Genomic DNA, 26,674 nt, shown 5'->3' on the forward strand with positions numbered 1-26,674 from the left:
TTGTTAGCAGAATGTTTGTAGAGTCAGACAATTTATTATGCTCTGGAATTGTCATCAGCTGACAATTTCTAATGACCTACCTAATGAGCTATGTAAACTAAGGTCTAAGATAATAAAGTTCTGAAACTGGAATGTTGTCCAAACTCCAACAAAATGCTATAATTAAATGTTTTTTTTCTTCTTCTTTTTAATCTGGTTAAATCAGATATATAGTAAGTATGAATTAATATTTGCAAAGAATATTTTTAATTCTTTGCTGTGTATTTTGTGTTTACTTCTGTTCATTTAAAAAAATCTCACTTCTCATCGGTGTTTACATTTCACTCACACTCTCACAAAAATGCACATACATTGAAATGAAGACCATGGAAAACAGTTTTTGTTTCTTGTTCTTCTTGTCTTCACATGTTTCCAACATTGGACAAAATCTGATTTGCTCTTTTACTTCTGTTGTACATCTACTACTTTCTACAAGAAATGGTCAAATTAAGACATTTTTGTGAATACAGCCTCCTCCCGTTTGAACAAATAACAAAAATAATGCACTTTTTGTTGATTTAGTATATGTTAGTATATGCTCACATTAGTATATTGAAAATCCACCCAATCAAAACAGTTACTTCTTAAAAATATCAGGGTAAGAAACCCACCTCCATGGCAAAGAAAGATTCCTGGGTACACATATAAAAATACAAGATACTATTACTTAAACTTTGTAAAATTTTGTAGATCTCTTAGATGGCTTAATACCCCCAGGCTTGTCTCCATTTTTAATTTTAGAGAATGCTTTTAAATAAGCATGAACTATAAACACTGAGAATTTGAACTTGAAGTTAAACTTGAATTTTAACTTGAATTTTAACTTTGGACAAGAAGATAAACATTTACAAAGTTCGGGAATACCACAAGGGCATTATAAAAAGACCATTCAAATAATGCGGATGTGCCCCTGAAGTGTCAAGGGATTCAGATGGATTCCTGCCTTAGAAAGGCAAAAAGCTTCCAAAACCAGGAAGTGATGACCATGATGTGTGGACACTGAAGCCTTTAATGAACTATGAACTTCACATTCATGGCCATAAAAGTATTTGGTCTAGTGCCAACCAACATGGTGAAATCCCTGAAATGATGGAAGGAATTTATTCATCATCACTGTCGTTGTCATCATCATCATCATCGTCGTCATTATCGTCGTCGTCATCATCATCGTCATCATCCTCATCATCATCATCATCGTCGTCGTCGTCATCATCATCGGCGTCCTCGTCGTCATCGTCGTCGTCATCATCGTCGGCATCATCATCATCGTCTTCGTCATCATTGTTGTTGTCATCATCGTCATCATCATCGTCGTCATCATTGTCGTCATCATCGTCATCATCATCGTCATCGTCATCATCAATGTCAATTTTGCCCGACAGCACATCCTCAGTCCAGGTGTCCATCTCATATGAAGTGGGCATGTCCTCCTCATCATCCATCTCCATCCAAACAGTGTCAGCCTGTACAATACATACAAAAAAGAGAATTTGAAAGAGACAAAATGGAGAAAAAATGATAGCAGGTTATGTTTAGTCTGAAGCACATACCACGAAGGTTCCTTGGGTCTCCTGCCAGTTTGAAACTTTCCCCACTACTAACATGCCTTGATCCATCTCATCAGTTAATTATTAAGGTTTTAATGAGTTGCACCTGGTGTGTTAAGGGTAGTGAGAACTTCAAACTATGCAAGGCAGGAATTAAGAATTAAGGACTGGAATTAAGAATTTCATGCATACACATTTAAGAAATGTCATGCAGAGATTTTAGGAAAAGTCATCTTTAGAAACATTAAAACCCAGCAAACCAACTGTTAATATAAAAGTGTACAGCATTAATCAGGCAGGAGAAGAAAGTTAGACAAGTTTTTTTTTTTTTTAAATGACAAAACCAAGCTAAACTAGAATTACAGGAAAATAGATAGAAAGAGAGACAATTTCAGACAAGCAGGCAAGCGGGTTAGGAGATAAACTCTGTGTGCTTAAGACCCAGGTAGTCAACTTATAGACAACACTCACAAACTCTTATAGAACACAGCTGAGCATTTCAGGCATTGGATAGGCATCTTATCACACCCCTTCAGGCAACAGACTGGCTTGTTAACATAGGTGATGGTCTTACATCCTTTACATCCACCACACCAATTTGTGGAGAGGAAAGGTCAATGCCAAAGGTGTTTTTCCAGTATGGCACCAACTGAATGAAACAAACACAGGAAAAATCTGAAGAGCTTTATGCATCCATGAGACTTAATTTAACATTCAGTATAATTCAATATGCAGGCTATGTCTAGGATATGTCAGATAACAGTAATATTGAAGAATATGTATGAAGCTCGCACTTAAACTTCAGAAGATTGTAATCCAGTTTAGGGTCAGTGTCAAGGATAAGGGCTCAGGGGTTCAGGGTCAGTATTAGTTTTATGGAGACTCTCACCAGGGGGAGGTCATCTGGGTCGATCCAGATGATGCTCAGATCAGGGTTTTCAGTGTTATCACATGCTACCTCCTTCAGAATCTCCAGGAATTCAAAACCATCTAATTAGAAGTTAAAAGTTAATCATAACACAATAAAAATATTAAAAGATATGTGCTCGCCCAAATTTGACAGTTAATATAAGTTTATTAATATAATATTATTCTAACAGTCTATTTAATTTTTTTCCAGATGCTCTCTGTCCTAACATGTGAAAATTGTTCTTTTCAAGTGGTAATGAAGGATATTTATTTACTTATTTCCTTTTTTCAATTTACATCCACAAAATAATGTGTATGCTGTTACTAACAAGATCTATGGCACATTGTATCTTTTAATATGGGCAGATACTCAGAAAATAAATTTATCTTGTGCCTGTGAAATATTATTATGCACACACAACAGAACATACACGTCTCACCCCCTTTAGTTTACTTTCACTTTACTCTTCCAGGAGTCTCTTAGAACTCTAAACTTACCAAAGCTAGTAGCACAAGCAAAGTCAGTAAGGACAAGTAGCACAAGAAAAAAAAAACATCATTTACAAGTTGGTTCTACATATAATTGTAGCTACTTATAATAGAGTGATGTTATGGGATGTGCTCTTCTAGCTACCCTTCTTATTGATTTAGTATCTACTATATGTACACTGTCTACACTGTATGCTTCTTACTCTACCTTCTCTAAAAAGCAGCCATTCAAACTAGCACTTATTATACACTGTAAGAAGTCTTAACTCTCCTTAGATCTTCAGCTTATGTGTTTTTACATAGTCGGATTATAGACTACTCAAAACAGCTGACCAAAACTGAACCCATTCTCTAAGCATTCCATTAAGGCAGATTTGAGTTATCATTGTTGATGTCATTACTGGAAATCAACACAAGCATCCATATTGAGCTTCACCTGAAAGTGCCCTACCTTGACACCCACTTCGAAGCTCCATCCTAAATCCTATCGATAAATAGTAATTTAAAAAGCTGGCAGTTGTCACATCACCTGTCACTGTTGAAACCATAATTGTCAACTTCCATGATCAGAACTACAAGCATGTCACATCTCTCTCTCTCTCTCTCTCTCTCTCTCTCTCTCTCTCTCTCTCTCTCTTTCTCTCACCTTGAAAGAATCCTGCAGAGTAACCAATGAAGGGCAGAGGCTGCTGGTGACATGCTCTACAGCGTAAACAGATATGAGACAGGTTCCCAGTGTTCCCAATACTCCAAAACACAGGAGCTTCTTATGGTTCACCATTCTAGGGCAGGAATATCAGTTCTGCCATTCTGGCTATCTCTAGACCCACTGGTTATTTTGAGATGCATAAAGCCTGCCTTGTCATCTCTGAAACCCATCTCTGGGTTCCTCCACTGGAGACAAACATGCACATCTCCTCTTGCACATCCTAAAGCTCAGTCTCAAGGTGAGCTCACAAAAGAGCTCACTAACACAAAATCAATGAATATGATAGCCACCCTTTGGCCAAGCTAATAGTTTGCATTCCAGATGGGGAGCAGTGTGGTTTCTGTATTGATCCACAATAAATGTCCGAACAAATCAACTAGAATTTAGGGTGGCCTGGCTGGCTCTGAGAATCTTCCAACATGTTCTGAGACACTATCATATTTTGCCATTGGGTCTACTCAATCTGGAAACTTCTCAAGTGGGCTCACTAGTGACTAGCCTTGCTAAAAGCATATTACCTACCGGGTACAATCGAGGCAAAGCATATGACCAGGTAAGTCATGCTTGTCTCTGACATCATTGTTGATCATATCCTGTGGCTGAGAACAGATACTCTGCCAAAAGGCAGAGAAGTGATCCTGTGTATAGAGGCATTGTCATTCTGGAAGAGACCACTCCAATCAGGATAGAAATGTTTCATCATAGAACGACCCATCCCTCTAAGTAGATGAGTGGACCCAATACATACCAGCAAAATGTCCCCCCTTTAATTTTTTTTTCCTTTAATTTGTTATCTATTTGTAGGTAGCAAGTTACCTATAATTAGTTATGCAAGGGAACAGGGAAAGGGAGAATACTGCATTTCAAGACTTTATTTCAATTCCACTGAAAGATGCCCTGACTCTAGAATTATTAGCTAATGTACTTAAGGAAAAATATTACTGCAAAATTAACCCTTTCATGCATGAAGTATGAAATCCTGATCAATGATTTTTTTTTCTGTGTTTTCACTCTTCTTTAGGCATAAACATGTCATTTTTATTTTTCATTTTACTTTTACATACATTTTAAAAGAAATTAATGAAGTGTCCACTCCAGTGGACTGCATGCATTCAAATGAATAATTGTGTAAGTGACCACTGTAGTGGTTGTTTTGCAGTTATTCTATTAAAAGCCTTACAATAGCCAGAAAATGGCTTTTGAATAGCTGTCCACTGTAGTGACCACTATGGCCAGTGGAATGACCAGTCCCTGGTGGTGGTTGATGAGTAATAATAATAATTTTATTATTATTATTATTATTATTATTATTAAGTTAATATTGTTGTTCTCTGCAGTAAGTCGCACCCTAGAGGAAGTAATAGGTGCCAGTAAAAGGTAAATACTATTCTAATTACAACACTTACTGTAAGGCATCAAATTATTTTGTTAAAGCCAATATGAGTCACACCTCAATAGGAATCATGGAAACAACAATGACACCACACCTCTTTTTTTTTTTTTTTTTTTAGTCTTTTGGATGTTTGACAGAATTCAGCCAAAAACACAAATTGGAAATTTCTCTCATTGGATGAACTTAAAGCAGAGAAAATATACATAAGATAGGGCAAGCCCTAATCATCCTAAACATCAACACTCCACAACCCAATAAAACCTTGCTAATCATGCAAGGTTTTATCATGCGAATCACGGAAACAACAATGACACCACACCTCTAGGAATAATGTGTGAAATTTAATGAAGTAATTAGACACTGTGACATCACATCCTTGCGAGAAGTAACTGCAAGATATCTGCAATGTGTCATAGTATTTTAGTGTGCATCATAATACATAATAGAGTTTTTGTGGAATCTGCTAGACCAAAATACAGTTTCTGGTTAAGGTCGTAGAAGGTTCCTTGCTGTCACTGGGCTGTTGTCAAAAATGAAAAAGGTCTCAATGGGTTACTAAGTATGAAAATGATATATAATAATAAAAAACATTATAAGATTTTGGAGTGGTGTGTTATACAGCACTGTTCATCACTATCATCAAAACACTGAATGAAGAAATATATTTCAGAGGAATAGTATTCCATCTCTCTAGTACCAATCCAGAGACATGTAGAATCTATGACAAGGTACACTGAAGCTGTTCTGGTGAATTTTGGTGGTCCAGCACCTTACTAGTTAGTTATTCATTTGATTAAAATAGAGTTAAACTCAAGTTTGGTCAAAACCCTTTTTCTTTTTGTATTTTTGGATGTTTGACAGAATTCAGCCAAGTATGGGATGGGATGAACTTAAAGCAGAGAAAATATACATAAGATAGGGCAAGGCCTAATCATCCCAAACATCAACACTCCACAACCCAATAAAACTTTGCTAATCATGCCATGCTAATTACGTTGCCAGAGCTATATCACCCTGCAGCTCTTGCCTGGTTCCCACTGAAGCTAAACAGGGTTGAGACTGGCCAGTCCTTGGTGGTGGTTGAGGAGACCCCCCCCCAATGTACAGCACTTTGTTTAGATAGAAAAGCGCTATATAAATCTAAGCTATTATTATTATTATTATTATTATTATTATTATTATTATTATTATTATTATTAAGTTGATATTGCTGTTCTCTGCAGCAAGGCACCATAGAGGAAGTAAAAGGTGCCAGTAAAAGGTAAATACTATTCTAATTACAACACTTACTGTAAGACATCAAATTATTTTGTTAAAGCCAATATGAGTCACACATCAATAGGAATCATGGAAACAACAATGACACCACACCTCTAGTAATAATGTGTGAAATTTAATGAAGTACTTAGACACTGTGACATCACATCCTCGAGAGAAGTAATTGCTTTTTGTCCTAATTGCAGTGGTCTCTTCCATGATGACCCTCTTCCATAGGGCATGAGGTCTCAATTGGTTACTTTTAAGCTGTTCTGGTGGAATTTGGTGGCCCAGCACCTCGCTAACCCACAAAGTATGGTAAAATTATAATGAGAAAATTAGAGTTGCTAGCCTGCTTTTAAATATTTTAAAAAGGTGATCTTATTCCCCCTTTTTAACCTCCATCTTATTTGCACTGCCACAAGAGTGGCTGTAAAGACATTTTGCGTGTTTCTATAAATGTCATTTGCATTGCTGGGATCAGCTGGGATTGAGATAATATTGGGTATTTTAAAATTATACAACTGTATCGTTGTACATATAAAAGAGATGGAGTGGATCAACTGAACATCTGTTGCTAATTAGTGAACAGAACATGAGAATAAACTAACTTCTGACAAGTGTCATCTGTTTTAACTTGGTTAACAAGTTGCAATAGTGGAAATTTCCTTTAAAAGTTTGACCTGGTATCAACTTAGATTTTGCTCATGGATGCCAAACTATACCTGTCTATAAATAAGTCAGCATATGCTGCCTTTTCTTGACCAGGTGCGGTTTCTGATTACTTTTTAAGAGAGAAAAACACCTGTTTTGATATTGATGCCCTCAATGCCAATGTGTGTGTGCCCTTCATCCACAGATGGCTCACAAGTATCGTTTATTTTTTAATATGCATACCTTTTCCCCAAATTATAATAATTTGGCAATGAGGCAATGAGACAGTAAAATAATATGAATTGAAAAATGTGCTTAATTTGAGTGATTCATTGCCTCTGGTTTTTATGATAATTTAGAAAATGAATGAAACAAAAAGGCACATAAAACAAGATCTTACATAAACAAAGCATTACACAGTATTTTTTTCCTATGTATTTCAGCAAGAGCACTTATGCTTAATTTAGTTAGTGGAAACCTCCTTCTTGAGTTCATAAACATTTCACAAAGACTATCAGAAAAGCAGACTTCATTCCATGAACTTGAAAAATATCTTTATTTACAAGCTGTGTTTTTTCCCACAAACTCAGAGACACATTGCCAGAGTGGTCAATAAGTAGCGAAAGGCAATGGGTACCTGTGTGTGTGTGTGTGTGTGTGTGTGTGTGTGCACCTGTGTGTATTTAAAAATATTCCGAGATGTGTGTGCTGTTGATGTCTCCTATCTCCCTGTCACTGCTGCAAGCACAATGTCTCCAAACATGTTTTATCTCCTCTTCCTCCTGCCTGCTTTCTCTCTCTCTGAGGTTACCACTTTTTTAAAGTGTACGCAGTTCTTTTCTGAAGGAATTCATCCCACGGTGTTGCAAGATACAATGGGTACAATTTCTACACCACTCTCTATGACACCAACAACAAAATCCCCGTTTACTCGGCCTACGAGTTCCACTGTGCAAGTATTGACAGGGTTGATCGCTGGTATGTGGGACCACAGGTAAGAATATGGATGTGGATGAAAAATGTGATTTAATTTTCTCTTGAAAGCCTGCCAATATGGTTGGTATGTTACCGTCATGAATGTAATTTTGAATGGTAGCGCAACACTCTTTGGACACTTTATTAGAAAGACCTGTGCATCTACTCATTCATGTAACTATGAATTGTGAGTGCAATGCATAAAATTTTGTAGACATGCTTCAGGTAATGTTCACATTACATTACTTGCCAGACGGGCTGGTTAGAGTATTTCTATAACTGCTGATCTCCTGGGATTTTTATGCACAGCAGTCTCTAGAGTTTACTCAGAATGATGCAATAAAGAAAAAACATCCAGTGAGTGGCAATTCTGCAGACAGAAATGCCTTGACTGGTTCAAGCTGATAGAAAGGCTACATTAACTCAGATAATCACACTGTACAACTGTGATGAGCAGAAAAGCATCTCGGAATGCACAACTCATCAAACCTTGAGCCAGATGGGCTACAAAGGCAGAAGAACACGTTGGATTCCACTTCTGTCATCCAAGAATAGAAAGCTGAGGTTGCAGTGGGCACAGGCTCAACAAAACTGGACAGCTGAAAACTGGAAAGATGTAGCATGGTCTGATGAATCTCAATTTCTGCTGAGGCACACAGATGATAGGATCAGAATTTGATGCCAAAACATGAATCCATGAACCCAGCTTGCCTTGTGTCAACAGTCCAGGCTGGTGGAGGTGGTGTCATAGTATGGGGAATGTTTTCTTGGCACACTTTGTGCCCTTTAATACCAATCAATTATCACTTAAATACCACAGCCTATTTGACTATTATTGCTGACCATGTGCATCGTTTCAGTTATCCATCTTCTAATGGTTACTTTCAGCATGATGCACCATATCATAAAGCAAAAACTGTCTTAAACTGGTTTCATTAACATGACAATGAGCCCAGTGTTCTTCAGTGACCTTTTCACTCACCGGCTTTGAATCCAATAGAACACCTTTGGTATATAGTAGAACAGGAGATTCTCAGCATGAAAGTGCACCTGAAAAATGTACAGAAAGGTGTTTCCAACACCTTGTAGAATCCATGCCACAAAGAACTGAGGCTGTTCTGAGAGCAAAGTCAGGCCCTACCCTGTATTAGTAGTGTTCCTAATCAAGTGTTCTGAGAGTGTATATCTGAACTTTATTTAATGTTTGCATTTTTAGGCCATCTTTAATAAGTTGCTGCTGTAATTTAAGTAATAATTTACACTCTATAGGCATATATACTGTAGATGTGTAGTTATTGATGTTTATCAACAGCTTAAGGATGTAACCGAATATGAATAAATTAATTGGGCTGAACTGATAATAGGTTTAAAACAGGTATCTAGTTGAGACTAGAGGTGTGCATCACAACTCATTGCTAGCTCGTAGATTTTCTGCCACTGGCTATTGAACCATGCTTTATTGTTTTCATATATTGCATGTTCTTATTCTTTGCCCCTCCACATATCACTATCACAAAGTCTTTATTATATACGTGAATCAATAAACAAGGACAACGCGGTCTCAACAGGAAAACAAGAAACTGGATACGAGGCAGGAAACTGAACAGGACAGGAAAACCAGACCGCTTAGCACATGTAACGTCTTCAGCATTCAAACAATCAATCAACATAACTAACATAAACGAATAATACTGCGTGAAGTGCACTGTAACACGAGGCGTTTAAATAACAAACATAATTAAACTAAAATTACCGACACCTGGAGTAAATCAACCAATGCTTGTGTGATGCCTACAAATGTATTGTCACAATTGTTGTTGTTTTTTGTATTGGCCTGTATAAAAGGAACAATTTGAATGTATTTTTGAAATGGATTTGAGTAGTATTTTTGAGGGTGCAATTGCTTGATTGTGCCACAAGGGGAGGTGTTCGTTTGTGTGTGCGCTAGTAGGGCTGCGCGATGCTTCCGCTTCTCAGACAGAGAACAGCTTGCTAAGCAATCACAAGTAACATCTCCTGTGTCTGATTTTTCTGTAGGTCCATGGCACCACGAATAAGACTCACAATGGTTGGCATGAGATCTTTGTTTTCATTTGGTCCCAATATCAGCTGTTCAACCTCATTAAAACCAATCAGGGGGCAGTCCATGGACACACTACTCACCAGGAAGGGCACTTGTATTGCTAGGTTTGGGTTGCTGTTGTTTGGAAAACTCACCATCACTCCCACCCAACCATCATATGGCAACGGTTGATCATTTACAGTTAACACTCTGAGAGCCTTTTGTCCAATAAGTTCAGCCAGTGGTCGCAGCTTGTGGTCAGGAAGGTAAGTTTTTACCCACTGGCGGTCTAGAAGGCTTACTTGGGGACCAGAGTCCAACAAACAATCCACCGCATAGCTGTGAATATAGCACTTTATTTTACATTTCTTTCCCACTAGCTGAGCCACTCTTTCATTAGCTTCAGTCTCCTTGTTTGTTAATGGGGGAGTTACACAGCTGGTTTTTACCTGGGCGGGTTCGTCTGTTTGCATCTCTAGCTTTGTGGGTACTGCTGTCTGCTAATGCTTAGTGAGTGAGTGTCAACAGAGGGCTGAATGATGTTCCTTGTTTGACCCCGTTTGAGACATCCTACTGCCCTGTGACCTGCCTGCCCACATGTGAAACAATGGTTGCAAGAGCTAGCTCCCCTTTCAACACACTTAGGGCAGCCATACTGTTTTGCTGCTTGTTTGACCTTTTGTGTGTGTGTGTGTGTGTGTTTGTCTTTAATTTATTTGATTCATTTTCATATGATTCATTTTCATGTGATTCATTTACATGTGATTCATTTTCATATGATTCATTTACATGTGATTCATTTACTGATTTGCTACTCTTTAAATCCAGTTTTAGACTGTAATATTACAAAGGTCTTTCCAGATTAATACTTACTACACTATATGAGATAACCCCAGTGAAATTGCCTGAATTCTATAATATAATTTATTCACCAAGTTAGGTTTAAATCCTCTAAAAACAGATTCGCAATTAAATAACATTACTCTGTTCCAATTCACATCCTTCAAAGCATTGGCATGTTTTGTTTACTCTCACAATCCACCAAACTCCCACACCCAAAGTCTCCATAAAATATGAGACAGCAGTGTATCCTAGAATAACGTAAAGTTGTCCACAATGTGAAAACAACTCGGAGAGTAAGCTGACCTAACCAACAAAATTACCAAGACAAAAAGTTCCAGTAAGAGAAAAAACCCCTACTGATTTCAAGTCTGATAAACAGTCTGCGCACAATAACAAATATAATGTCCTTAACTTTTAAAGACAAATAATATAACAGTGTAGCACGTAAAGCCGAGGAGATAACACTAATAAAATTAAATAAACAGAAACTCTAACCCAGTCACAGCCTCAAAACAGAGAAGCACATTAATATAGTAGTAAATTTTAAGAGGAGTAAGTCCACAAAATCTAAGCAAAATAATGCAATGACAATATTTTCAATAAAAATCCGAATACTGTAGAGCTGGTAGGCCGAGTGCAGAAAAATACAAATAATAGAAGAGCGAAAAAAACGCCACTATATAGGTGATACAATTCACCCCGATATCAAGAGTTTAACATAGTCTCCTACTTCCTCCGCTGAAATAAAGTCCTTCTGGACACTGTTATATGTAATGCGAAGCCGAGCTGGGTGACGTATTCCATAGCGAGCGCCCTCAATATCACGAAATTGACGCCGAACCTCGTTAAATGCAGCCCGGGCCTGGGCTATCTTGGCTATGTAGTCAGGGAAAATGGAGATAATCAAATTCCTAGTTTTAATCCGCTGGACCTCTCTCGCACGGCATAAAATGTCAACACAGTCACTGTAATAGTAGAATCTGCACACAATAGCTTGTGTCATTCACCAGGCTTGGGCCAGTGGGCCTGAAGGGTCCGGTGGGACCGGTCCAAAACCATCTCCTTCTCCAGATCAAACGCCTCTTTTAACAAGGCCGCTACAGCAGCAGTTGTACAGGTGTCAGCGCCCTCTAGAACTCTGACTATCCTAACATTATTGCGCCGTGACCTCGACTCCAAATCATCACATTTATTCTCTAATTGGGTAATGGTCGCAGTGAGAGACTCGATAGTAGTCTTCATATGAACTGTCATCGGTGCAACCGAAGAGAGCGTGCTCCATTTCCCCAACAGTACCTTTCAGTGTTGATATGATAGCCTCGGTAGAAACTTTATCACTAGCCAGCTGTGATTTCACAACCTACAAATCAAGCTGGATAGTAGACAGAGCACCCCCGACTCTCCTGGAGCTTCTAAAGCTCCTTTTTAAAAATATCGGCAATGTCCTTCCTCAATAAAACCAACAACTCAAGCCTAAGTGCGGTGAAGTCAAAATCACCACTCGGCAACGCGGATTCAGGGGGAAAAGGGGGCTCGCTCATGGCACACACATTCGGCCTCAGTCGTGTCTGAATGCTACCATGGGTTTTCATGTTCTTTCCAGACATTTTAACTTGCCACAAAGTTAAAAGTGCAAATAAAAAAAATGGAGTAGAATAAGTCAAAATATATTATATGACCGAAAAGCGCAAATTAATTACAATTTTAATCGAAATCAGCAGGAGAATCCAACTTCGCGTCCTACTCCACCGAATTCTGAATTCTGAATCGTTTGTTTGACCTTTTGCTTGGTATGGGTACATTGACAAGTTTGTTCGGGCGTCTTGAGGGCTGTGAGACACTCCACCATTTTAGTCAGAGCATCAACCTTCGCACTCAATTCCTCTATGGCTTTATTTTTCTTCTTTGCTTTGTAATCAGGTAGTTTCTCACTGTCTTTATCAGGCTCAAGTTGAGCACTGTGAGCATGGGTTACCTTCTGTCATGGACAATGTCCCAGTCTTTGCTGCCTCTCACTTTCCTCACTAGACACTTTATTAACTTGTCTTATCAGTGCTTCATCTGAAACAGTGTAATCAGACAGGAGAGGCTTGAGTTCATTGCGAATGTCACTGTACTTGGGGAGAAGGCCCTGATGGATGGTGCGCAGAAACACATTCTGGATTGTGCGGTGCTCATACTCAATGTCCATACTATCCTGTCTGGATGCAAACATGACTTTCTGTTTCAGTCCTATCATTCTGTAGAGAAACTGCTGGGGACTCTCATGCTCATGTTGCTTGGTGCTCATTAGCTCCTGAAATAACTCACTACCACTCTTTTCACTCAGATGAGAACGCATGAAGCTTTTAAGCTCAGAAAGGGTCATGTTGTCCTTGCTATTCAACATATCCTTAAACTGTCCTGTTTTGATGATGCGGAGCACACCTTGGATGACCTCCCCCTCTGTATGGCCTGCCTTGAGTCCCTCATCAATCTGCTTGCATAATCCATGGTAGCTGATGTCTTCTGTATTGTCTCCAACTTTACTTCCATGTACTTTAAATTCTCTGCGTTGGAGTCTCTCAGGGAGACTACCTTGTCAGGTGTACAGTATTTTGGGTCTGGCGATGGACTGGAACCCTGTCCAGGGTGTACCCCGCCTTGTGCCCGATGCTCCCTGGGATAGGCTCTGGGTTCCCACGACCCTGAAAAGGAGTAAGCGGTAGAAGATGGATGGATGGATGGATGAAGTTGAGGTGTTGGGGTGGCTATGAGGTCTAATCGTGTGTCTAGAGTGTGGTGGCAGTAGAGGCAGGTGTGTGTTGTACTGGTTGTGTTATCTGAAACTCAGCTAGCTTCCTACCCAAAGCCTCATAGTTAGCCATTAGCTTTTTGTACTCAACTGTGTTGTATCAAAATTGGCCTATTACCCAAAGACAATTAATAAACAGATACTCACATACATTAACCAGTTGAAGGACGAAAGTAAGACACCAGGCCCGTGAGTGAGGAGAGGCAAGGATCCAAATTTATTGTTGCATGAGATCACATAGTTGAGACTTCCCAAGGATGATCTCCAAAAAAAAACCAGAGCTGAAGCTCTTCTATTTATACAGTTTTCTTAGGGTCAGGATGACCCAGACATCAATATGTTTAGAGTTATCTGTCCCGGAACACCATTACGTACATCAATTGGGCACTGTTGTGCGACCCTTATCACGCAGGTGCAGTTCCGGCTCCAAAATATATTTTGTCTTGTTTCACTCTTTAAAAATAACTTGACCTTGTCTGTGTCGCTTCCTGACTGGATTTTCGTCGAGAAAGGACACTTTTAAACACACCATCTCTACATTATGAGTAAATTTTATGTTTGTTCTACATTTCTTTTTTTTTTTTATAGTGCTTGCATGTACATTACCCTATAATAGTTTTTCATGAAACAGAATATGAAACAGATTAATTTCTGTTTTCTGCATACACACCAGGCCACTGTGTGTATGTGTGTGTCTCTTAGTTGACCTTCTGCCTGCGTGCAGACGTACTCCACCTATGCTCTGAGGCCTGCCGCAATTAATCAAATACATGTATGGTTTACATCTTATCTGTGTGTGTTGTGTCTTAGGTGAACGTCAGCCCAGTGAATTTTCAATTGACTGCTTGTGGGTCTACAGGAAATGTGTCTGTAATATTACTCTCTACAGTACCCTGTGGAGCTGCTACAACCTGTGTGAGTGTTTGTGTCAGTGTAACAGCATCATCCCCTAATACTGTAGGCTGACTGACTTCAGTGACACGAATAGCAATGAGTTCAGTAATAGCATCTTTCAAGGACAGCAAGTGAGAAAATCCCTGGTCCTATAAATCAAGTAACGTTTTACAATTCAGGTAAGTGCATATATAATCAAAACAACTTTCTTCATCACCATGGATTACACTTGAAGAATCAAGATCTGGTACTGGTGTGATGTTCTCAGCAACCTGAAAGAGTTCCTCCGCTGTCAGTGTGTGAAGACTCTTCTTTATCTTCCAGGTCAGGTCTTTTCTTTCAACATCCTCCATACTGTGTCCCTTGGCCAGCAATGTCTCACAGTCCAGTCACTTCGAGCAAGCAAAACTGCATTCCTCCAGCTGGGGTCCCCTCACAATCTCTGGACCTGTAGCCGCCTCAGTTGCACGCCTGCCACTCCACCGTACTGGTCCTGCGACGTCCGCCTGGTTTGTAGGTTAAAGGATCAGAGCCAACTCTCATCAGATGCCGATCCCAGCGGTGCCTCCAAATTTCTGTTACAGGCCTCAAGCTTGAGTAACCTGTGAACAGATATTGTGTCCTGTTTTGTACAGGAAAATCAGACACTGGAGATGCAAATTGTGATCGCTCAGCAAGCTGTTCTCTGTCTTTATTAAACAGAATACATCTTTTTTCTTCTTCTTCATTCAAACCACTTTGACAATAATATTCCTTGTAACAAATTACACATTGTGCATCACATTACAGCATGGAGGTTAATCTATCAAACCGCTGGTATAACATATTTTACAAATTATATAAATGTACAAATTTGTTGTTAAGTTCAACAGAAATACTTCACCTATCCCAGTCTTAACTGGTACTATGACTCTCAGTTACTGCTATTACCAGCTCCAAAATCATATGCATCCAGTAGCTTTAATACTGTTAAGCCTGCTTGTTTCACACTTTTAGTACATTTTCAAATACAAAACACAAAAACAATAGAGAGGCCTACATTATACAAATACCTCTGTCTCTTTAACCTTACCAACACATTACAACTATATATACACACAACTATTGAACTAACTGTACTTTATAAATTTTAGCTTTAACAAATAAAGGGAAAAGGTGCACATGTCCAGGAGCAATGACCAAACAAAATAAATGTCGGCGTGGGAAGGCCGCCATGTCGCTTACACTTTTTATACGGGAGCTAGCTACACTTCAATTCAAGGTCTCTCAACTGAATAAACCACTGTTTTACACATAAAATGTTGTCATAACAACATATTTAAGGGTTTAAAAGTCCTTAGAAATGTATTGCAGCAAAATATTACACACTACTAACCTGTTTTGTACAGGAAAATCAGACACAGGAGATGTTACTTGTGATTGTTCAGCAAGCTGTTCTCTGTCTGAGAAGCGGAAGCATCGCGCAGCCCTACTAGCGCACACACAAACGAACAATTAAGCAATTGCACCCTCGAAAATACTACTCAAATCCATTTCAAAAATACATTCAAATTGTTCCTTTTATACAGGCCAATACACAAAACAACTTAACAATTGTGACAATACATTTGTAGGCATCACACACTCCCCAACAAAAAATAAAATGGCTCCTGACATTTTACCTTTAAACTCTTACTCAACATCACTGAAAACATTCGTAACTCAAAGTGCATTTCTTTAGCCTCCTAACCTATGTAGATAGTCCTTTTATGAAATACTGGAATGGTGTAAGGGTGTGGAGCATAGGAAGATGGAACATGATATATTGTGTAATAGCATAAGATACTTAATATTGGAACTAAAATAATAATAATAATAATAATAATAATAATAATAATAATAATAATAATAATAATAATAATAATAATAATAATACATTGTAAGTGATACAAATGGAGTAATAATGAAACCTCTGCATGTAAATTGTATTTAGTAATAGAGGATTGATGGCATACAAAAATAAGGAAATCAGAAATATTTGTTTAATTATTACTATGCTATACTGATATAGTTGGTGTTGCAAAAAATGTTTTTTTTAAAGAGGATTTCTAAAGAGTATTGCACATTTTAAAGATCACACAAAAATGTATCTCTACATACTGATGGTTACAATCAAGCAATTTTACAAACCAATACCAATACCTTAAAAAACTTGATGCTGGGTGGTAGAATTATTAAAGCATGATTTTGATTGTTTTTACTTACTATATAACATTTTATATTGTATATAAACTATTCCTTAAACTAGCAGCTCCTTTCTCTTTACTTTGAAGCTCAATGGAAGTAACCTTGTGTGCATGGCGTCTCAGGGGAACATCCCATCACCCAATCGAGGGCAGCGACAGGCTCTTAACAGTGATTATGAAGGCTCTGGCTATGACAAGGGACACCTATTCCCTGTTTACCACACACACAATGCAGACACCATGCTGGCCACCTCCACGGTGACCAACGCAACTCCACAATATCCTAGCTTCAATCGTAATCAGTGGAAAAAGCATGAGGAAGACATGGCCACACTGGTGCAGCAGAACTGTAACTGGGCTTACATTGTCACAGGTGTAATCCCTGGGAATCAAGTGATTGGGAATAATGCAAGGGTGGCTCGTTATTACTGGAGTGCTTATTGCTGCTTTGGAGATAGTGGTGCACCACAGTCAGCAGGCTACATTGGCCCTGATAACAATGGCTGGGTGCAGCAGGGCAGTGTGATGTGGCTGGAAGATGAGCTGAGCAAGCATTATGGATCTGTCTTCAGTATCTTCCAAGGCTCATGCTAATACAAATACTAACCATTAACTAGTTATTGTGAAATGAATCTGCTATAGATGGGTGTTTCTATACAATATTTAATATTTGTTTTGAAATATTAATTAAACTGATTTTAGTTTTGACACATATCATGGAACTGATATGTCTAAGGATGTTAAATATATGTGAAAAAGTATTTGCTGATTTCTTCTGGGGTTTTTTTTGTATATATCTCATACTAAATAGATTTAGATCTTCAAATGAAATACAATATAAAACAAAGGCAACTTGAGTAAACACACAGTACAGTTTTTATAACTTTTTTATTGAAGCAAAAAAAAAAAATCTAACACCTATCACCAATGTGAAAAACTAATTGCCCTCTTAAATTTAAAATCTGGCAGCAACATCTGCAACTAAAGGCTTCCGATAAGTGGAGATCAGTCTTTCACTTACTTCTAGGACTAGGACTTACTTCTATGCTTTGGATTATTGTCTTGGGCATAATCCAGTTGCGCTTTAGTTTCAATATATGGACTGAAGACCGGACATTTTCCTTTAGGATTTTCTGCTAGAGAGCAGAATTCATGTTTCCCTCGATAAGTTGCCCAGGCCCTGAAGCAGCAAAGCATCTCCACACCATCACACTTCCACCACCATGCTTGACCGTAGATATGATGTTCTTTTTGTGGAATTCTGTGTTTGGGTTACACCAGATGTAATGGGAACCTGTATGAATGTTCTGGTTTATTGAAATTATATGGAGAACTTTTGGATCAAATGTAATAGCTTGAAAGTAATAGCTTTTTTATTTATTAATGATTTAATTTTGAATTAATGATTTAAGTAAAACATTGTCTGCTTTATTAGACAATTTTTAATAAATGAACAAGACATTCTGTAAAAGTAATCAGTTTTAATATTTCAAAATTGATTTTGCCTCATACACTATTAATTATAATAACTAGCTGAAAGACCTATTACTAAAAATAGAACAAAGACTTGAGACTTGACTTGGACCTCAGGGACTTGTGAACATCTGGTAGATACAGTAGATCTGCCAGGACATATACTGTATACAGAATATATTCTTCTATCAACCAAACGGTGCTGTTTCTCGTACTGAAGCCCATGATCTGCTTCTGCTTGGCCAGCAGATCTGTGAACTTGTTTCAGAACCGTTTTGCAACAAGCAGCAGAGCAGATTAAATAATGGAAATTTGTGGTCAGTTAGATTTAAGAAAAATATTACATTTCTTATTAAAACTTATGCTAAACCTAATTTAAACAAGTTTCTAATTACGATATTAAATTATGAAATTTTTACTTTATGCAGATTTTGAGCGACTTGCTGCAGCGACTACCAATGAGAGTGAAGACAGTAGAGCGCACATGATCCGTAGCCACCCGTGATCACTAGCAGAAGCAGAGCCACTGCAGCAGTAGCCAATTAGCTTAGCTTAGCTTAGCTTAGATCTTATATATAAGATACTAGGATCTTAGGATAGCTTAGGATCTTATAATAAAAGAAATAACAATGAAACACAGTTACTTTTTGTTGCAATCAAGCTTTGACGGCCGGGAACGAGCGAAAATATAATGGTGATGCTCATTTATACTGGGATTTTGCTCAATTGCAACAAAAAGTGAGTGTGTTTCATTATTAGTATTTTGCTATAAATGCACTAAGGCCATAAGCTAAACAGAAAGATGGCCTCAATGACAGAGTAAAGTCTCTTTCATCTTGTAGGATATTACTACTTTCCACCCCCACGTTTTATCCCCACCACTTTTCAAAACAAAGTGACGCTCATGTATTGCCTAAGCAAATAAATTATTGATCATTTTTCAATACAATTAAGTTTCATTAAATACACTTTGCAAAGATTATACAGTAATTAGTATCATAATTATTTTAATCCATTGATTTTTAGCAGTAATTACAGTATGTTTGTTCAGTGGATTTAAAAGATAGACTGAAGTCAATTGTCTGTTTTGGAGAAGTTGGAAAGTTGATCTCTTTTTTCTGAAAACCTATTAGTAATATGAGTAAAAAAAAAAAATCAATGCATACAATACTTAGGTGTAAGATAGCACATATTAAAAACAGAACATTTTAATGTTTATACAGGCAAATATAAAAATATCACACTATAACTTCATTGTCAAGCATGTGTACATTATGAGTCTAAAAGTATGAATCTGATTTTTTTTTGTCAGTTCATTAATCAGAAATCAGTTGAACGACAAGATGTTTTTCTCATTTACTGGTACGGGGTAGCCATTGTTATTCAAGTGTTCCCATTGTCCTGTCATTCTCTGCTCTTTTCTTCCAGTGAGAAAGTGAGAATTCACATCCTCCTTCATCTCATCCTGCTTTCTCCGGAATTCTTCGAGTTCAAGTTTCATTTTAAGGACCTGCATTCTCTCCTGATCTATCTTTGCTTGCTGTTTTTTTAAACAGTTCCTCGCCTTCCTCAGCTCCTCCTTCTCTTTTTCCACTTGTTTTTCTTTGCTTTCCAGCTCTCTCCACCTCTCTTCTAGCAGAAGGTGTACTAATTTGTTGTTTTCTTTGTCCACTTCAAACATCTGAAACACTCTGTCTTTTTCTGCAATGGAAAAAGATGGGAGGTTAAAAATTTTGTATAGGCACATCAAACACAGAAAATAGTCAAAGGTTATTATAATACATAAGGGGTGGACAAATCATAAATTCATTAGCTAGTCCACCAGCCAAAGGTTCCAGTGTCTTTGCACACTACTTAATACAGACTAAGGGAAACAAACGAGTATATAAATGTCACTTGGGGAGACTAATTTAAACCCAGCATTTTAATGTAAAAAAAAAAATAAATAAATAAATACTGAAATATAAATCAGAAAAATTCTAAATGGAAATGACAACAAAATATTTGAAAACAAAAACACCTAAAAGATAAATTATTTAAACCAAATTTTCAATTTGAATTGGGGTTGATACTGATAAGTCATGAATAAATGCTTAATCACTAAATGCTGTTTAAGAACCTGTGTTCATAAATGTTTTACAATTCATAATTCAAGTCCAACAAAGGAAACTGGTTACAAGATTGACTGACCTAGCTCACGGTACAGTAAAGGCTCACAGTGGAAAAGCAAATTGTAGAACCCGTCACTCTGTTTCATCCCATGCTGCTCCAGAACTCTGAACATGGCGTGCATCCTCACCTCACTTCCTTCCTCTTCACACACCTGGAAGTACTCTTCTTCCGTGATCAGGCCCTGGGTGAGCATTCGGTTGGCCACTGGCTCCACTTGCCTCACTGACTCAATGAGCTTCTGCCTCACCACATGCACATATATGTGTAAGAAACAGCATTATGTGAGTGATTTTCAATAACTTCAGTAAGTCTTAGGCACCCTATTTATTTTTTTAGTGCAAACTTTGTTAGATTTTTATTTTGTGACTTCTACATTATCGAGTCAGTACAACAACATATTACATTTCCAAACATTTGTTTTTCAACACAAAGAAAGCATCATATTCTTAGGTAAAGGAGCAGATCTAGAGGGCTCACAGGCATAGAGTGTTGTAGTTAACTGGGATGTTTGGATGCTGTTACCCGCACCTGCCCCCCCCCGCCCACACACACACACACCTAGCACCACCCCCCCACCCCCCGCCCCACACACACACACCTTCACACATTTACCGAGGATTGTTGATGGTGGGGTGACTGGCCACTTTATGTCCCAGTAAGGCGGTAATCTGGGCTATTAAACAGCAATGTTTGGGTGTATATGGGTGTGGTGTATGAAAAAAGTAGTCTATAGCCAGGTATAAACTGAATGTGCTGAGAAAGCCCATCAGAAAAGAAAGTACCATGAGAAATACAATGTGAAATGTTAGCTTTGTATGCAACATACCCAACTGCAGAGTAAGCTCAGGCTCATGTTCTTGTAGTAGTCTGTAAAGGGCATTTCTCCCCTGTTGTCCTTTGCTAGACAGAGCATGCAAAAGCTGCTTCATTCTATCCTGAGTGCTTGGAGCTGCTACAATGGTCCTGTGTTTGTCCTCACTCAGTAGACCTTGGTTCAGCAAATCTTTACATATCCGCCGTGTCTCATTCACACTCTCAACCAGCTCATCCATACAGCTCATTACCAAATCTGCACATACGGACATAGGATAACACATGAGAGTGAATGAAGTAATTCCCCCGTAATAATGCACATGAGTTGACTTAACTATGAATTTCTCAAGAAAGGAGGGTGAAGAAGTATCAAATTGTATCAAAATAATCCAAATTAAAAATCAAGTAAAAATACTAGATGTAATTTCTTAAACATAAGTGCTTTAAAATCTCCTCCAAAAATATTGGATTGACAAGGCAATTCTTTGGTTTTGCTGCACACTGAAGACATTTGGGTTTGAGTTTATGAAGATGCATAAGAGACTATATGAGACGATAAGAAATTCAGCATCTCCTAGTGAGAGGTATTCTTAATGCACCAGAATACAAAGACATTTTAAATAATTGTGTGTTACCAACATTGGATCATTTTAAAATTATTGTTATACTGTAGATGTATTGGTACATGATAATTAATGGTTAATAAGTATATCTACTGTACATCCAATAAGTAATGGAGTAACTATATGATTTCTAGGTCTTCTTAGGTACAAGAAACAGAGCCATTAATTATCTGATACTGGGAAATTCATCTGTAGGGCTTCTATGGAGTCAGGCGGAATGTCTATTTATGGTTGTTTTTGCATTCATTCATTCTGAACATCTGGGGTATATTTTTCATCATTAACAATAGGTACATATTTTTCATCACAGTTCATACCCTGCTTTAGTTTTTCCAGTAACACTTTACTTAAGGAGAGTGTTCATAATGATATATGACACCTACTTAATCTCTTCAATACATAAATTTGCATAAACATTTATAGAGTCTTATATAATAATGATAATGAGCCTTTATTGGTCATATATACATATGCACAGTGAAATTCTTTTCTCTGCATACCCCAACATATCAGGAGGTTGGGGTCAGACCGCAGGGTCAGCCATGATACAGCACCCCTGGAGCAGAGAGGGTTAAGGGCCTTGCTCAAGGGCCCAAGAGTGGTAGCTTGTCAGTGCTGGAGCTTGAACCCCCGACCTTCCGATCAGTAACCCAGATCCTTAACCACCAAGCCACCACTGCCCCCTCATATATATGAACAGGTGTCAACTGTAATAAGCACTGCTTTTATCGCCTTTCATTGTCAAATGGAAGTAACAACTGGGCCATGTGATGAAGATTTTTCTGATTAACCTTTGAACATCATTTGTTTGGTTTGGTTTAGTTCCAAACAAAAGTGTATTTTAAACTCCTCATTCAGGAGCAGTCACATCTGGATTTAAACTTAAATGTTGAAACCACAGCTAATCTAATAACAGAGTAATAGTGTTTTTTTTTCTTAATGTAGTTCACATTCTATTATACATTTTTAACAATTATGTGTGATCTCTGTAATGTGTCTGTAGTCATTTGAGTAAAGCAAATGGTCACGTGAATTGTTAAAAATGCTAAGAAAAAAGGTACCGTATATTACTGTGGAACAAACATCTACAGGAAATATGTGTTGGTTGAATGAAGCATAGGGATTTTTCTTAACGGTGTAGGAATGCTCCTGATCCAGTTTTTCATGTGTCACCAAGTAAATGCACTGTCAAACATGTTCGGCTTTACTGCCATTACATAACACTGTAACACTGCTGTACATTGTGTACCATCACCTGGCCTGAACCGCCATCAGCTTTGTTACAGTATAGTTACAGTATGATAAAGTTAGAATATAAAAGAAGAATATAGGAATGGATGGAACATTATAGGTAAATGTCATTATTAGTTGAGAAACAGCTGAAACAATTTTCTTACCCTGAAGTTTTTCCGTCTTCATTCTGCACATGATATCTGTTGGACACAAAGAAAAGCATGTCAAAACATGCAAAACAAAGATTAATAAGATGTTCGCTGAATAATCAGATTACACACACACACACACACACACACACACACACACACACACACAGTCATTTTATTATTTGTAAAGACCCTAAGTTTAATAACCAAAAGTTTCTCTCTCTTATTATTTTTGTTAAATAATTTATGAGATAATTATAATTTGCAGTCATTTACTGGCAGTAAACCGCTTTACATTTACAGTAAATAACTGTAAAACATATTTACAGTAAAGTACTGTGATTTTTTTACAGTAAATTCCTGTTCTTTTTATAGTATATTACTGTATGTTTCCAGTATTATACTGTAAATTTTGCAAGTAAAAATTCTTGTTAATATAATTCTTGTTTAAAATATAGCATAAACCTGTGCATTTGCTCATTTAGCTGATGCAGGATACAATTGAGAAAATGGATAAGGATCTTGCTCAGGGACCCAATCATGGCAGTTTGTCAGTGTTGAGATTTGAACACCCAACCTCCGGAACGGTAACTAAAAGCCTTCACCACTGAGCCACCACAGCTAGCTCAACTAACTTGCACTGATTCAACCAGCTCTACTACTGAATTAATAAATTACCAACGTTTTTACAAGCATAGAAAGTTAAACTCAAGGTCAACACAAGAAGAAGCTCAAAATGTTTAATTCATATAATAACTCTTACCTGTCAAGTTCTTCTCGCTCTGTTCTGCTTGCAGTTGGCAGTCACACTTTCAGCTGTTTCTCTTGCTGTCTGCATATATTTTGTTCTGTTGTGTGGCTTACATACCCAGGGTGGTGACATTATACACCCAGGGCGGTGACATACCCAGGGCAGCATGTAGTCATTTAACCTGAATTTCCCAGTCACGTGATCATTATGTTTGTGACAAGGTGATGCACAGCCTGCACAGATATCAAGACTTGATTTTCCTGTTTCTCATTATTCATGTGCAGTTGTCAGGTTGTCTGCAAAAGTTTGTTTGATTTTTAAAGTGAAGTCTCCAGGCTCCCTACGACACTGTGTAGGATAAGAGATACAGAAAATGGATGGATGGATCATGGTGGATTTTCAGGTATGTTTTGGATCATTGTCCTGGTGTAGCAGCCAGTCTCTTTTCAACTTCAGTTTCTTGACATTATTCCAGAATTTGCTGATATTTACTGGAATCCATTCTTCTATCTACCCATGCAGTGTTTCCTGTCACACAACCACAAAGCATAAAAAAATCCACCTCCATGCCAGACAGTTGACACTGTGTTCTTTTCATCATCCGCTGCTCCGTTTTTCACATACATACATACCTTTGGAATTCAGTTTTTACTTCATCATACCACACCAATTTCAAAATGCCTCTGGTTTATTTAGATCTTATTTTACATACCTTTTTGTATAACCATCCTGCATGTCCTTGCTGTCCTTTAGGGGTTTTAGGGGTCATTAGTGGTTTTGCCTTTCTGCCAAGATCTACTGTATCTGAGTGTTTCATTGGTCTTCCTGATCTTGTCTTGACTTCCACAGGTATCCTGCCATTCTAACTGCTATTTCTTAATGACAATTCAAAGAGTGGAAAGCTGGAAGCTCTTGGATATCTTTTTTTATAGCCTTCCTGCTTTGTAGGCATTAATTAGATCCATTTTCAGCTCCTCAGTTAGCTGCTTAGAGGTGGCTATGGTTGAGTGTTAGCAGAATGTTTGTAGAGTCAGATAATTTATTATGCTCTGGAATTGTCATCAACTGACAATTCCTAAAGACCTACCTAATGAGCTATGTAAGATCTAAGATAATTAAGTTCTAAAACTGGAATGTTGTCCAAACTCCAACAAAATACTTATAATTAAATGTTTGTTTTTTTTTAAATTCTTTTTAATCTTGTTTAAATTCATCAGATATATAGTAAGTATGAATTAATATTTGCAGAGAATATTTTTTAATTCTTTGCTGTGTAGTTTGTGTTTACTTCTTTTCATTTAAAAAATCTCACTTATCAGTGTTTACATTTCACTCACACTCTCACAAACATGCACATACATTGAAATGAAGACCATGGAAAACAGTTTTTGTTTCTTGTTCTTCTTGTCTTCACATGTTTCCAACATTGCACAAAATCTGATTTGCTCTTTTACTTCTGTTGTACATCTACTGCTTTCTACAAGAAATGGTCAAATTAAGACATTTTTGTGAATACAGCCTCCTCCCGTCTGAACAAATGACAAAAATAATGCACTTTTTGTTGATTTAGTATATGCTCAAATTAGTATATTGAAATTCCATCCAATCGAAATAGTTACTTCTTAAAAATGGCAGGGTAAGAAACCCACCTCCGTGGCAAAGAAAGATTCCTGGGTACACATATAAAAATACAAGATACTATTACTTAAACTTTGTAAAACTTTGTAAATCTCTTAGATGGCTTAATACCCCCAGGCTTGTCTCCATTTTTAATTTTAGAGAATGCTCTTAAATAAGCATCAACTAGCAACACTGAGAATTTTAACTTAAACTTAAACTTGAATTTGAACTTGAACTTGAACTTTGGACAAGAAGATAAACATTTACAAAGTTCGGGAATACCACAAGGGCATTATAAAAAGACCAGTCAAATAATGCTGATGTGCCCCTGAAGTGTCAAGGGATTCAGATGGATTCCTGCCTTAGAAAGGCAAAAAGCTTCCAAAACCAGGAAGTGATGACCATGATGTGTGGACACTGAAGCCTTTAATGAACTATGAACTTCACATTCATGGCCATAAAAGTATTTGGGCTAGTGCCAGCCATCATGGTGAAATCCCTGAAATGATGGAAGGAATTTATTCATCATCATCATCGTCGTCATCATCGTCGTCATCATCGTCATCGTCATCGTCGTCATCATCATCATCATCATCATCATCGTCGTCGTCATCATCATCATCGTCATCGTCGTCGTCGTCATCATCGTCATCGTCATCATCATCATCATCATCGTCATCATCGTCGTCATCATCGTCGTCGTCGTCATCATCGTCATCGTCGTCGTCGTCGTCGTCATCGTCGTCGTCGTCATCATCATCATCGTCGTCATCATCATCGTCGTCATCATCATCATCATCGTCGTCATCATCATCGTCGTCGTCATCATCATCGTCGTCGTCGTCATCGTCAACGTCAATTTTGCCCGACAGCACATCCTCAATCCAGGTGTCCAGCTCATATGAAGTGGGCATGTCCTCCTCATCATCCATCTCCATCCAAACACTGTCAGCCTGTACAATACATACAAAAGAGAGAATTTGAAAGAGACAAAATGGAGAAAAAAAAATAGCAGGTTATGTTTAGTCTGAAGCACATACAACGAAGGTT

At 37.8% G+C, this 26,674-nt stretch overlaps 2 protein-coding genes and 1 long non-coding RNA gene across 5 annotated transcripts in view; all 3 read right to left on the reverse strand.

Annotated features, from left to right (window-relative positions):
* Positions 1-9: 9 nt before the first annotated feature.
* On the reverse strand, positions 10-13,245 carry LOC128604029 (acidic leucine-rich nuclear phosphoprotein 32 family member B-like). The gene is made up of 4 exons (XM_053618800.1): positions 12,894-13,245; positions 2,476-2,576; positions 2,161-2,235; positions 10-1,502 (listed from the first exon to the last, which is right to left on the reverse strand). The coding sequence occupies exons 1-4, from the start codon at positions 13,243-13,245 to the stop codon at positions 1,140-1,142; spliced, it is 891 nt and encodes a 296-aa protein (XP_053474775.1). The 3' UTR covers positions 10-1,139.
* An 8,016-nt stretch (positions 13,246-21,261) lies between these two features.
* On the reverse strand, positions 21,262-24,587 carry LOC128604487 (uncharacterized). The gene is made up of 3 exons (XR_008385188.1): positions 24,017-24,587; positions 23,269-23,304; positions 21,262-21,504 (listed from the first exon to the last, which is right to left on the reverse strand). It is a non-coding gene; the product is annotated as an uncharacterized LOC128604487 (long non-coding RNA).
* Positions 24,588-25,219: 632 nt separating this feature from the next.
* Positions 25,220-26,674, reverse strand: part of LOC128604255 (calsequestrin-1-like) — a 47,505-nt gene continuing 46,050 nt past the window's right edge. For 2 of the 3 annotated variants that reach the window (XM_053619248.1, XM_053619250.1), the window contains exon 12: positions 25,220-26,577. In XM_053619248.1, coding sequence (XP_053475223.1) covers positions 26,143-26,577 — 435 coding nt within the window. In that variant the 3' untranslated portion in view covers positions 25,220-26,142. The remainder of the gene's footprint in view (positions 26,578-26,674) is intronic. The other variant, XM_053619249.1, reaches the window with a different exon arrangement.

Source organism: Ictalurus furcatus, chromosome 29 (genome assembly GCF_023375685.1).
Source record: "Ictalurus furcatus strain D&B chromosome 29, Billie_1.0, whole genome shotgun sequence".
NCBI classification, from domain to species: Eukaryota; Metazoa; Chordata; class Actinopteri; order Siluriformes; family Ictaluridae; genus Ictalurus; species Ictalurus furcatus.

Excerpts from the sequence above, each read along its gene's own strand:
- LOC128604029 (XM_053618800.1), bottom strand. The coding sequence starts at position 13,245 with ATGACCCTTTCTGAGCTTAAAAGCTTCATGCGTTCTCATCTGAGTGAA. Across the intron at positions 2,577-12,893 it reads TAAAGTGTCTAGTGAGGAAA|ATGGTTTTGAATTCCTGGAG; the intron begins GTGAGAGGCAGC and ends ACTTCTAATTAG. Across the intron at positions 1,503-2,160 it reads GTGTGGTGGATGTAAAGGAT|GCTGACACTGTTTGGATGGA; the intron begins GTAAGACCATCA and ends TGTATTGTACAG.